This window comes from Colletotrichum orchidophilum, assembly GCF_001831195.1.
Source record: "Colletotrichum orchidophilum strain IMI 309357 chromosome Unknown Scaffold_183.1, whole genome shotgun sequence".
Classification (NCBI taxonomy): domain Eukaryota; kingdom Fungi; phylum Ascomycota; class Sordariomycetes; order Glomerellales; family Glomerellaceae; genus Colletotrichum; species Colletotrichum orchidophilum.
In genome coordinates, this window is record NW_019173139.1 from 33,465 (window position 1) to 46,462 (window position 12,998).

A 12,998-nucleotide genomic window follows, 5' to 3' on the forward strand; every position below is an offset into this window, starting at 1 on the left:
TTTTCAATAGCTTAGGAGCTTTCGTCTAGTCCATGGTCTGCCAGGAGTGCCACCCTAGATATATTCGTCCCTAAACTTCTTATCCCTTTTCTGCTTGTGCCTTCGCTGGGCTTCTCCACTGGACGTGTGACATGAATGCCACCCACGGTTGCCAAGAAGCACTTCTGCCCAGGTACACGGAGTGAAGAGGACTTTGGGGTGCCGTTTCTCCCTAGTGAAGCCGCGGCCGAGATTGATTACACGGGTTCTCGAAACAACAGCCACGCTGCCCGCTGATGTCGCTGGCAATGGATAAAGGCTGAGCTAAACTGCTTCATAAAAAGCATGTGAACTCCAGGATTGTGCTCCCTGACAAAACTTCCCCGGCTAAGGCCGACATTTTCGCCACAGGCGAACTCGAGGTCGGGGTGCATGTTGCTGCCCACCAGATAATGGAGACCAAACTCAGTCCGAATTTGCTTCCGGGGGTTATACCCCGGAATACAAGAAGCCTTTCCGAGGCGTAAGGTCGATTGTGGGCCGTTCTTGTGAGGCGAGTGAAATACAGACCTAATCCAAGAGTTGATAGGCACATGACGTAAGATTCAGTGTCTACTGGACCGGCTGCTTGGTATTCATCGGAGCAGCCAGGTCGCCCAGTGATGATGTCGAGTCCCAACACTGTAACGCCCAAAGACGCCTCAAAGCGAGCATGATAGTTAGGTAAGGCCTTCTGGATGATAGGGCAAATCGTCTCTAGTGTTACGGCTTGCAAGAAGCTGAATGGATGTGAGATCGCCGGTTCTAGGGTTTGCATTCTCCCTTAGCGGTCTTGGCGTCGACTACCAACTTTACCATGATCTGAGAGAGTTCAACGCCGGCCAGGTGATCGTCAATCCCGGTCAATCATTGACTTCTCGCTGGATCGCGTGCATGCCATGATTCTACGTCGGTTCATATTGATTTGTCCCTGATAGTCATGGCGGTCTAATCCACATTGTCAGTCAGGGGTATTGCATGTTGCAGATGATGATGGAAGTAGACTTGAGCTCGTAGACAGCGCCAAATTCATTATCCGAGTTGTCCTTACCCAGGTGGAGGACGAAACTCTTAAGAGTGATCGCGAAGCACCAGCTGATATTTGGGAACTTTAGGTCAGCCACGAAAGCCTCAATCTTTGAGACATGTGCGGCAGTAATATTGCTGTTAGCAATTAATGGGCCGTCAAAGTCGTCGTTGAAGACAGCACAGCGCCTGAAGAATGGAGTTAACTTTGGGCAACAGCTTTAGCTACGGAGCTCTCAATCACCTCTGGCTGAGATATGAAGTTGGATTTTGAACAGTCGACTGAAAGCAGCACCTATGACAAACCTACTGCGTAGTAATTAAAACGAGACCAGGCTGTTGAAACAACGAGATAATCACACGCTAAATCCTCCAGAACGTCTCTCAACAGGTCAAGTCTTCTACTAGACGAAGGAAACTTCCACACAGATGGCAATGTTCAACGACAAAGTGAAGTACTAAATACGCCCACAAATGCGGTCCGAGCCATCAACTGGGGTTTCATGGACATCCAACGAATTTGCATCCCTATTCAAGTGAAAGAGAAGAAAATGGATACGCCGCTGCCTAGATTGTTTGAAATGGAGAGGTTGAAAGCCGCCGGAGAGACAATTGCCTAAACGCAATAGAATCCTTGAAGAGGAGGAAAAGAAGATGTCATCACGTGTCAGGTAGTATCCGAGACCAAAACGGGATCATGTTCCCTCTCAAAGAGGCCCTAAACACAACGGATGGCATGGACCCGATCTAGGTATTGCATTGGAGGGCCAGATTCAGTTAAGAAAGGAGTAAGAAATTGGTCAAGGTCAACATAGGAAATTGATGCAATTTGGATTTATGGTAGACAGGGTAGCAGTTTGCCATCAATACCAGGTTGAGCTTAGGCGACGTTTAACTTATGCATCACTCAATCGGACATACGCAACAGGAAAAACATGAATAAGTCCAAATGTTTGAGAGAAAATAATTTCATTCAGTCATATCGCTATGGTACAATCGTACTAGGTATCATTGCATTCATCCTTTGCAGTAAAACAAATCCCCTCTTTACAACCCGCGGTGAGTGTCCTGGTGAGAAACCTTGGAGTTACGTCTCACACGGTCATGTCCATGGTCCCCATGTGCAATCTCGGGCTCGCCAATGTGCTTAGCAAGGACGGAAGGAGGTACCTGAGCGGCGTCCGTAGGATCCTTGGCAGCAGAACTCGAGGTCCCATCCCTGGCGTTGTCAGCCGCCAAGCTCTTTTTCACTCATACAATCCGAGTCGGAATTTCTGCTCGTGGTGTCGCTTACTGGAAGGTTCGGTTACCGCCCACGGTCTTTGATCCGTCAAGATCGGAGTCTACGCGAGGGTCGGCCTTGTTCAGGAAGTCTGACTTGTGCCTGCAAAGATGTTAGAGAGGGATGCCACCAAAGAGAAAGGGAGTGAGATGGGGACTTACGGGCCAGCGGTTCCTGGAGCAGGACCAGTGCCGTGGACACCGCCGACAGCAGCGCCATGTCCAGTGTGTCCAGTGGCGCCAACGCCGGTGTGAGTGCCCGTGGTGCCCGTGGTGCCCGTGGTGCCCGTAGTTCCATGGGTACCCGTAAGTCCGGAGTCGTAGGTGTTGGAGCCGACAGCACCGGTGTGGCCTGGGGCACCGCGGTGGTCGCGGTCAGAGTCGACGCGGGGGTCGGCCTTGTTGGCAATTCTCGAGCTGTGGGGTCCGTGAACTCCGTCAGGGTCGTCATATCCTGTGACGTTGGAACCCGTCAGGCCACCAGTGGTACCGGTGTGACCCGTGGTTCCGTGGGTACCAGTGAGACCGGAGGTGCCGGAGTGAGCTCCGGTCGTGTGGTGACCAGCACCAGCAGGGTTGCCGGTCAAACCACCGGCGTGTGTACCGGTAGTGCCGTGCGAGCCCGTAAGGCCGCCGGTAGTGCCGGTGTGGGTACCGGTCGTGGCGTGTGATCCGGTGAGGCCAGAGGTGTGTGTGTTGGAGCCTACGGCACCGGTGTGGCCTGGGGCACCGCGGTGGTCGCGGTCAGAGTCGACGCGGGGGTCGGCCTTGTTGGCAATTCTTGAGCTGTGGGGTCCGTGAACTCCATCAGGGTCATCATATCCGGTGACGTTGGAGCCCGTGAGGCCGCCGGTGGTGCCGGTGTGAGTGCCCGTTGTGCCGTGAGTGCCGGTCAAGCCACCAGTCGTGCCAGTCGTGCCAGTCGTGCCGGTGTAAGCACCAGATCCAGCAGGGTTGGCGCGGTGGTCACGGTCAGAATCGATACGGGGGTCGGCAGCGTTTGCAATACGGCTGTCATGGTGACCGTGAGTTCCCTCGGGCTGCTCGTGCTTCTTGTCAGAGGACAGAGCATCCTTGACCTTGTTGACAATGGAAGACATATTGGGCGATGTGATGTTCTGGGTATCAAGTAAAGTCAGGTATAAATGTTAGAAGAGGTAGTTGGTTTTGAGCGTTGGTGTGAGAGTGGTTGTTGGTTTGGGTATCTTGTGTTATGATGAAGAGAAAAGAAACGAGACCAGACTGAGAGGGAGAGGTTCTGGAGGTTATATAGAATTAAAGGCCATCGAGAAGCTGCATCTCCAAATTCCTTTTCCCATTGGTAGATCATACAATTACGATCCCGGTCCAGCAAGCCCGTGGCTGGCCTCTCCCTCTCTCTCTCTCCACCCTTGCAACGCCCACGCTGTGACTGACAACAATCAAGGAACCTGCATCACCGTGCCTGCTTGCCTTGCTTGTCTAGGCCTGTCCAGCGCCAATGCCCTACACGCCGGCATGGGGTTGGTTTGCAGGAGAACCGCAGAGGTGAGGGACGGCAGGAGGCGTGCTTGCGCTCTTACTTCATACATCGTCATAGGTCTTGGACGCAGCTGTCTCATTCGGGATACAAGCTTCAAATTGCCAACCAGTCGGGGTGAGGCGTTGGCAGGCTAGCACGTCGGTACATCTGCTCCGGAGGGAGACGGGGGTACCCGCCTACCCCCAGGCCAATGGGGTACCGGTGAGCTAGACCCAGTTTGCCATTGCTGGATGACGACCCAGGACCATTGTCTGGCGTGACACTGCGCTTGTTTCCGTCAAGCCTTTTTTTGCTCTGCCTCTTGAGACTCTCCCATTTGGCATGGGAACGGGGTACGGAGGTACTCAGGGTCCCCAATCGAGAGGGCTCCCAAGACTCAATAGCACGTAACTTGTCAAGGATTCGTCGTCATAGGCCAAAGGAACAGCGGGTCACGACGGTTCAAGAGGGATGAAGATCTGTGGCTAGTGACGTTATAGGGCTGCGAAATGAACAGCAAATGTGGCGAAGACAATGGAGAAGAATTGGGGACGTGTACATTTTGGCTCGGACTGGAGCACTTGGTCTCGTCGTTCAGGTACGCTAATCACACGTGGTGGAGGAGGGGAAGCTCAGAACTAGGTACCTAGCTGTTCCGCCCGGCGCTCCTGTTCGTCCCTCCGTTTCATCCAAGCGTGACACAGTTGCCAAGCTGAGCTGGCATCTGATTGGGGTAGTGCAGCGTTGGAGACAAAACGAGAGACGGACCGGCCGCCGCGCGTCGTGTCTCACAGCCTATTCAGCGAGCTCCAAGTTCTTTACTCCAAGTAGGTAAGGTAGGCATTGAGCACGGGTTGACAAGGTACGTTACGAGCTGTGAGACATCGGAGATCTCAAATGACCCTACGAAGCCAGAACCGGGCAGAAACGCAATCCATGGTGGCGGTTGTACGAGGAAAGACGTGCTCCGAGCTTTTCGTCGGGTCGAAGTTCCTGGGGCGAGGTCTGAGAGGTGAGGTGAAGCCGTGTGGAGTGATGTGACATGGATCGAGGTTTGACGTTCCCGAAAGCGTATGCTCCGCCAGAGGTCCGCTCAAACCCACAGAACCAAGGCAACGGGAAGAAAACCCCCTCCAATGACGCAGCACGAAAGCTCGGCTGGGCCGCCCCGCGTGTGGCGTTAGCTCCATGATTGGACGCCGGACTGGAGAGCGGGGATAGAGGGAAATTGTGATGTGGCTAGTGAGCTGCCGCCCTTTGGTGTTGTTTTTCGTGTGAGATGTCCGTCGTGTGGCGTCACTTACTCCATAAAATGCGGTCATAGATGCTCAGCTCCTCGAGCCGTGGCGCTAGCTTGCTGTATGTAACCTGCTCTGACCTCCCATTGCCTCCCTCGACCCCTCCTCCAAGCAGCTTTGCGGGGCATTACGCCATGCGGCTCTCATCGGACAACCAGGAGGAAGCCGGAGGAATATGAAGGAGGTGGGAGAGTGAGACATACAGAGACTTGTGCCTGCCACCACATCTTTGCCTGTGCCCAAGTAGCTAGACCTTTCGTTAGTCTTTACCTTACCCCTCCATGTCTCTGTTTGTTTTTTAAAGTGACAACACAGAGTCGACAAGGACAACATGACATCCCCGTCCTGGGTTGGAGATCCCGACAAGGAACTCAGACGCAGAACCAACCCCCTTACCGCCCCCTTTGCAAATAACCTCCAAAAATAACCTACCATCAAAGAGAAGATCGTCCAAACTCGGTCATACCAAACGGATGTTTGCGCAATTCCCATCCCAACAGACTATGAGGCCTCGTAAACTTTGCCGCCGTTCCTTACAGTGATCTACCAAACCCTCCTTTTGAAAGACCGACCCCCGCACTATTTTCCTGATGCGTGACCTGTTTTTTCGACGCCAAGCTAGTGGGAAGTAAAAAAAAAAAAAAACCACACACGCCGTCTTCCCGCATATCGCGCCCTCTCTCCACCCCCGGTAGCCACACGTTTACGAGACAAGCGGTCCCGACCGGTGCCAGAAGTGAGCTCTGCCATGGTACCTTGGGGGAGTCTAGTGAGTAAAGGTAAGGTGGTACGGCGCAGTAGTTCAAAAGCGGTCTGGGACCCAATTCTGCTCAGCCGCTCAGAGTCCAGGCGTCGCGGGTTCCTCTTGGGGGGAAACGCGGATCGTGAAAATTTAGAGAGATCTCATTATTGTCAGGGAAGCCCGGAGGCGGGATCCTACGTAATTTCCATTGCAAATGGTATAATGGCTCCCTCTCCTTGGCCCAAGGTCCATCCCGACCCCGCTCACGGGAGCTGCAGTGGCTTGGGGGGGTTCGGTTTGGACGAGGTAAGAATATGGGGAAACTTGCTTGACGCCCCGAGACACGGGCCACGGTCTGTGGCCTCTCGTCTGGAACGGTCCAGAACTGCAGATTCCATGGGCCATCGATGGTCACGAGGAGCCAGAAATGATTGATTTCAAGGGTGGTTAGCGCCTCTTCTCAAACGCTTCGTCGTGGAGCACAGGTCTGTTTTCGGAACGACCTGATGGCAAAGCGGTGGCCGCGGCGTGCATGAGCAGGAGGCGGTCAGTAACAGAAGCTCGCCTTCGAGTCGAAAAATGCGGTTGGTGAGACTTGGCTAGCTTGATTTGCCCGCTTCTCTCATCTCGCTTCCAACGGCTGCACCCCTTCTCTAGACATTTTCTTCGATGCTGCGGCACTTCTTCGCCTAGTCTTCCCACATTGTCTGATCCCTCGTTACCAATTCACTCAAGAAGTACGTCATTTGCGAGGTTGAGCCGTCTCCCAGGACATAGCGTCCGTGATCGCCTCTTTCGTGTCTATCACAACCTCCCGACGTTGCTCCATCGCATCAATGAGATCTCTAGAGACGGCCTTCTGACACAATGTCGTGGCAACGTCGTATGAATTCGACAACTAGTGCAGATACGTGATCCGAATGATCTAGAGGAATAGTTGAAGTGAGGCCTTATCTGAACATGAGGTTTGGCAATGGCGATCGCGATTCGACATATCTCGCGACTATGGATTTCGATGGAACAATTGCGCACTAATGCGTCAGCCTTCATCCGTCAGCTACCTAGTTGTTGATATGGTAAAACAGGCTTCAAACTTCATCAACTAGCAAATTAGATCTACCCTGTTCAAAGTGAAAAGCTGCCACCTGCGATCCTATAGCTTGTGTAGCGTCGATGGAAGACTTTACACACCCAGTCAGCAACACTGCTGCAGGCTCGTTGACAGAGACGATTCAGATCTTCATAGACGAACTCCGCCGGTAGATGGCGACATCACCTCAAGACACATCCCAATCGCTCATCGAAGGAGAAATAAGTCATGTGCTCGTCATAACGACCTGAAAAGCGTCAGGCGGCCAAGACTGCGTTGTCAAGTAGATGTGCAAGCTTCGAAATGGCGCGGAAAACCCCCGAGCAAATGCAAAGATGCGTGTCGTTTGGACGTCCGTGTGGCTGTGTGCCGCTCTCCTACACTCAATTTTGAACGCAAATTACTCGCCTTTGATCTTGTTCTATAGGCGTGTGAGATTAGATGTTACAACATCAGCGCCCAAAGTGGGCTGCAGTCGGCATCCCTAAACATCGCGGGACACATCCGGACATCCTAGGGCTGCGGCCCCGACGGGTGACCCACTTCCCCCGGATTCCCTATTTGCCAAGACCGCGGAGCTTTTTCCTCGCGCCGGCTATCAGCAACCGGGTGGTGAGAGCGCTATGCTAAAGCTGATAAGGACTCTGAATCGGGAATAAGGTTACCAGGGATTATTTGGATGCCTTCGAGTGTGGCTTGACGTGTGGCTGCATCGACCATCATGTTTACATGGACGTCCACGACGAAGTGCGCATCTTAAACGTAAGTATGATTTAAGATACACTATTGGCAGCTGGGCTGCTAATGTACCTTCCGTGACATCTCGTGTACACGGCCAGTCGCACACATGGTGATGTGACAAGCAAAGATTACAGAAATTTGTCGCCAATACGGTATTCAGCAATTAACTATTTTGTAGTGGTAATGTAATTGGGTGATATTAAGAGTAGGGAATATGATATTGTAGGCTGGGCGTTATCGGGTATCAGATCATCCAGTAAAGACATGAGTCAAGCCGTTCATTCTCTCATACGGTTCGTGTTGACAAAGCAAAAAAAGAAACAAAAAATGCAGTGAACCGTCCAACTCCTTCCTACTACCGCCGTCCATCGTAGAGATGAGCATAGGATATCATGAAAAGACAGCGATCTCACTGCCCATTGATCTCTTTTGACTGGTGCAAAGCCCGCGAGACCTATGGTTTAAGGGGTATCAAGTTGCGCAGGCCATTCGGAAAGTATGCACGCGTTGCTTAGACGCGCGAAGAGCGGTACCAGCGGCGGCGACCGTGGGCGGGGCGGCTATCGGCAACAGCGGCGCGACGACGGACCCAGAAGAGGCCGACAAGGGCAGAGGCGAGCCAGACGATGGCGGACAAGAAGCAGAACGCAATGTTGGCCTTGTTACGACCGCACGCATCACCACGAGGGCTGACGTTGCTCCAGTCGAAGATGGGACCACAGCCGTCACCAATGAGCTAAGGTGACATGTGAGTTTAACTGGACAGACTTTGTGGTACAAGGGGGGGTTGAGGGTTATGATGACTTACGTTGACGAGCAGACCAAAGGCGACAAACCAGAGGATGCTGAGGAAGATGTCCGTGGGCCAGTGGATGAAGCTTCCCGAGAAGGGGAGAAGCCATATCAAGGCGAAGAGAAGCGACAAACTGGCCACCACAATGGTGTAGATGTAACGGCCATTGTCCCACGATGATGTGTTTTGAGTTGCGTGGAGGTAAGCGCCGGTGATACCAGCCACAATACCTGCGAAAGCCAGCTGGGCTCCACGGAGGAGGAATTGCACAATACGGTCGATCGCCATCGTGGTGTGATTAGGTGTCGGTTTGTTTCTATAGGCTCGGAGGCTTTTGTGAGAGAGCTTGGAGAGGCTTGGGATGATGGGTTTGTCGCACGGGAAAAGTCTGCTGATCTGTCGTCCGGTGGGTGAAGAGGCAAAGCGGACGGAAAAGAGATGATAGTACTCTATTTATCAACCTCCCTTCAGGATAGGCCGAGAAACGTCGTGCGACACGAACCAGTAGGGGACAGTCACATCAGGATGACGACCCGGTAGGAAAGCAGGTTTGGTGGGCATGTCCTGGGCCTGCAGATTTCTCGTCACCGCCGAGCACAGCAGACGCGTCTGGATCACGGCTGGGATGTGCCGACACTTTTTGACTAAACCACTGGGCTTACCGTTTTGGCAAACGATACCCGGAAAGAAACCTTGGTCTAGGAAGGAATGTGTGACTACACACAAGTCCCGAGACTTTGCTGCAGGACGGGGGCGGTACACACGCAGAGACCCTGCCAAGAATACTTCCACGGCACCTAGCACCGCGAAGGAAAGGGAGGGAGGGAACAAGGGCGGACTGGCTAAAACGTCACCGAGTTGCGGCTTCGTGGCACGCTGTCGCGAGTCTGTTCATTTCTTCTCTGGCCCAGCCTTGTGAGGTCATCAGACCGGGGCGGTTATGGCCAGAGGTGTAGGCAATGCCAGGCCAGCATGGTTCTCATAGGATGTGGTTGTCTACCGCCCCAGTCTTGAGGTTTGAAACAAGCCTTTCCGGGGCCGCGATGCTTACGATCCTGGCCCTGCCCTGCAGGGAACACGTTTGGTAGCTGTTTGTCGAGCTTTCTGTAGACAGCCGTTGGGTTTTGGCTGGCGGTTAGGCTTGTTGGTGTAAGATTGGCGGAAATTCTATGCCAATGCGACGGCTCTCTGGGCAGAGAAAAGGAAATTGCAAGGCTACTTCGTGACAGGGCCGAGACCACTAGATCGAACAGGCCGTGTAGCAAGCACATCGCGGCTTGGACTCTAGGGAGAATTGAATCCAACCAGTGTGACCTCATCGGACGATTCAACTTGCTGGGATCATTCTGTGCCGTAGAATTCTCTCGGATTGAAATGCAAAAGAATGAGTAATACTTGCGCAACATCGGGATTTCGGCATCACTATTTGTGACTTACAAGAAGCCGCCCTCGAAATGGCTTGCGACGTGTGTGGCGATCGCTGTGGCTCAACAGGTTCCAGACTCTCCAGATCAGCAAGAAAATCAAGGCTGGGGGCCGTTTTGAGAGGCCGTCACGCGGCCAGCGCGGTGCAATATGTTTGGTCAGTGTGGCTGATGTACCCGCCCGTTATTTAGCACGTTGGAATGTCGTCGTCCAAGAGCGGAGTCCCGCAAGATGGCCTCACCGAAAAGGTGAGTGTGACGTCACGGTCACATCCAATATCCAGGGGGGTTAGTGTCTCGTCCAACCAGCTTCAGCCAGACCATCCAAAACGCCTCTCAAGCCTCACGAGCCGTCTCAATCCGCAAATGAGACCAATCTCTACTGCCTTAGCTCACGATGCCGGTCGCACATTGATGATTGACTCAGAGATATTGCGCTTGCTTCTTGGTCGCATCGTCTCGTCGCACCGGCTTTGCTAATCTTCATGCGGCCTTTGAGAGCGCTAACGATACTAGAATGCCTGTACCTACTTGGGGCGTTGGAGCTGGTTCCTTCGTCGTTCCGTAGGGCGAAGCGTCTGTCCGGCGATGGTCCTAGTTGCGAGATGGAGGGTTGCCGGCTCGATCTGGCGGTGAGCAGATCGCGGCCATGCATTCTATTGGTGATGTGGCGTTGTCCAAGACCAGAGAAGTAATCTTCTATGCCGAACTTGCCAGAGGAACTGAACTGGAGGGATCATCGTTGGTCCGATCGCCGAGAAGCCTTTCTCCAAGACGGGACGGAAGCAATTCGCAGGTGTGATCGTGGTGAAACTCGGCCGAGTCGGCAGTCGGCCCCGTCCGGCGATCTCGGCACTTTGTGGGTACAACATCGGCTCTTGCTCTGTGGGGGCCCTCGGTAACCCCACAAATTACCGGACCCGTCGTGTCTCACATGGTATGGAATCTGGGGTGCAGCTAAATCTGGGGTTCAATAGCCATCCAGTTACTCTGTGCACTGGTTGATTCAATTTCGAAAGAATTATTTATTGAGCTCAAGTTTCCCAGCACTTTTCACCGCTTGCTGAACATCCGAGTGTCTGAGATACGCCATCATGAAGCCTTCTACTTCGAACACTGGCTTTTTTCAAGAGCTGCCGGTTCTGCCGAACCAATTTTTTGATGATGCTAGCTTTCAACGAGCCTTGAGGCGTACGTAACTGGTGAATGTCTGTCGTCCCATGTTGCTGAACTTTCCTAGTATTCTTGCCAAAGGACATAATCGAGCGAGTCGAAGTCGATATTGCGCAGCTGGGTGAGGATGTGCTATCCGACCAAGTCTTCTCCTGGGTCACAGATTCAGAAAAGAACAAGCCATACCTGAAGGGCAACGGCCGAGATTCTTTCGGCCGACCAACATCTGAGCTAGTCGTCGGCGAAGGCTGGCGTAGCTTACAAGAGTTTGGTACCAAGAAGGGTATTGTCGCCACTGGATATGATAATTCACTAGGCTCTTCCGCCCGCGTGGTCCAGTTCCTCAGGATTCACTTGTGGGGAGGTTCGGCCTCGAACGTCAACTGCCCATCGGCTATGAAAGACGGTGCAGCTCGACTCTTGCAGCTCCTTCTCTCCGGGAACATGGAACCGATCCAACGAAGGGTATTAGAGAATGCACTTCAACACCTCTTGTCACGGGATCCAGCAAAGGCTTGGACTAGTGGGCAGTGGATGACTGAGCGGATCGGTGGGAGCGATGTGTCTCTCACCGAAACCGTGGCTGAACATATCCCATCCTCGGAAACAGCACTCGCCAATGCAGAGGAGAATATCCCCCTCGGACCGTGGTCCATCTCCGGATTCAAGTGGTTTTCCAGCGCTACCGACTCTGCCATGACTGTCCTCCTTGCGAGGACACAAAGCGGTATCAGTGCCTTCTTCGCCCCAATGAGACGACATGACCCTACCGCAGTAACAATGACTGGACGGACCAAGGGCGCCGCGGGGACTGAGTTGAATGGTGTTCGGATCCAAAGACTCAAAAACAAGTCTGGTACACAGTCGCTTCCCACGGCTGAGCTCGAGCTCGACAACATGCGAGGTTGGCTCTTGGGTCAAGAGGGACGCGGCATCAACGAGATAAGCACCGTCCTCACACTTACGCGCATCCACTCTGCTGTAAATGCTGTGGGGTACGTCGGTAGGGGGTTGGCTGTGGCGAGAGCCTATGCCAAAGTCAGACAAGTCGGCGCAGGACGAGGTCAACGGATGCTTCTGACAGAGAGTCCGCTTCACATGCAGACCCTGGCGGAGATGACTGGCGAGTATCATGGTTTAATGCTACTGACGTTTTTTACGGCGTACGTCTTGGGCTTGGATGAGAACCCTCAGGCGGGCAGATCCGGCCTATCGGATGCTCTCGCTGCGATCACACCAGACCAGAAACACATTGCGCCCTTGTTGCGCATCTTGACACCTCTCTGCAAGGCCTATGTCTGCAAGAAGTCGATCCCGCTGCTCTACAGCTGCATGGAGGCTCTTGGAGGTGTCGGGTACATGCTGAATGAAGAGACTGAGTACCTGAATATCGCCAGGCTGTACCGCGACTGTTGCGTTCTGTCGATCTGGGAAGGCACAACGGATGTCCTCGCTACCGACTTCTTGCGAGCGTTGAAACAACCCAAAGGCAGACAAGAGTCTGTAGATGCTCTGGATGCTTTCTTTGCCCAGACCACATTGGCGAAGGAGGTGGGAGACCCTGCTGCGTGGAGTCCGGTTAGCTCGTGGAACACAGTCAAAAACTCTCTGCTTGAAAAATCACAAGCGGATCTCATCGTTGATGCAAGACACATTCTCTGGGCCGTAGCGGAAGCGCTCATCGGCGTGCTGCTGCACGAAGACTATCAAAAAGATGAGAGCCAAGCAGCATTTGATGTTCTCTCTCGTCACCAAGCTCAGTGTGGTGGTGAGACCTATGGAAAATCGGCTCCGGGAATTAAGAGTGAGAGGCCGCTAGGAACGCACGATAGGTTGGACAGGAACTTTACCATTGTGTATGGCAGATCGGACTCCATCAAGGCGCCTCTGTCGAAGCTTTAGAACCCGCAG

The 12,998-nt window shown here is 53.3% G+C and overlaps 3 protein-coding genes across 3 annotated transcripts; 1 reads left to right on the forward strand and 2 right to left on the reverse strand.

The window, feature by feature from the left end:
* Positions 1–2,091: 2,091 nt before the first annotated feature.
* CORC01_13215 (uncharacterized protein) lies at positions 2,092–3,425 on the reverse strand (the record flags this gene model as incomplete). The annotated part of the gene is made up of 3 exons (XM_022624832.1): positions 2,092–2,263; positions 2,339–2,428; positions 2,488–3,425. The coding sequence occupies 3 exons, from the start codon at positions 3,423–3,425 to the stop codon at positions 2,092–2,094; spliced, it is 1,200 nt and encodes a 399-aa protein (XP_022468655.1).
* A 4,783-nt stretch (positions 3,426–8,208) lies between these two features.
* CORC01_13216 (uncharacterized protein) lies at positions 8,209–8,778 on the reverse strand (the record flags this gene model as incomplete). Its single annotated transcript, XM_022624833.1, has 2 exons — positions 8,209–8,433; positions 8,506–8,778. The coding sequence occupies 2 exons, from the start codon at positions 8,776–8,778 to the stop codon at positions 8,209–8,211; spliced, it is 498 nt and encodes a 165-aa protein (XP_022468656.1).
* Positions 8,779–11,008: 2,230 nt separating this feature from the next.
* Positions 11,009–12,989, forward strand: CORC01_13217 (uncharacterized protein; the record flags this gene model as incomplete). The annotated part of the gene is made up of 2 exons (XM_022624834.1): positions 11,009–11,105; positions 11,155–12,989. 2 exons carry the CDS (start codon positions 11,009–11,011, stop codon positions 12,987–12,989), a joined length of 1,932 nt encoding a protein of 643 aa, XP_022468657.1.
* Positions 12,990–12,998: the final 9 nt, after the last annotated feature.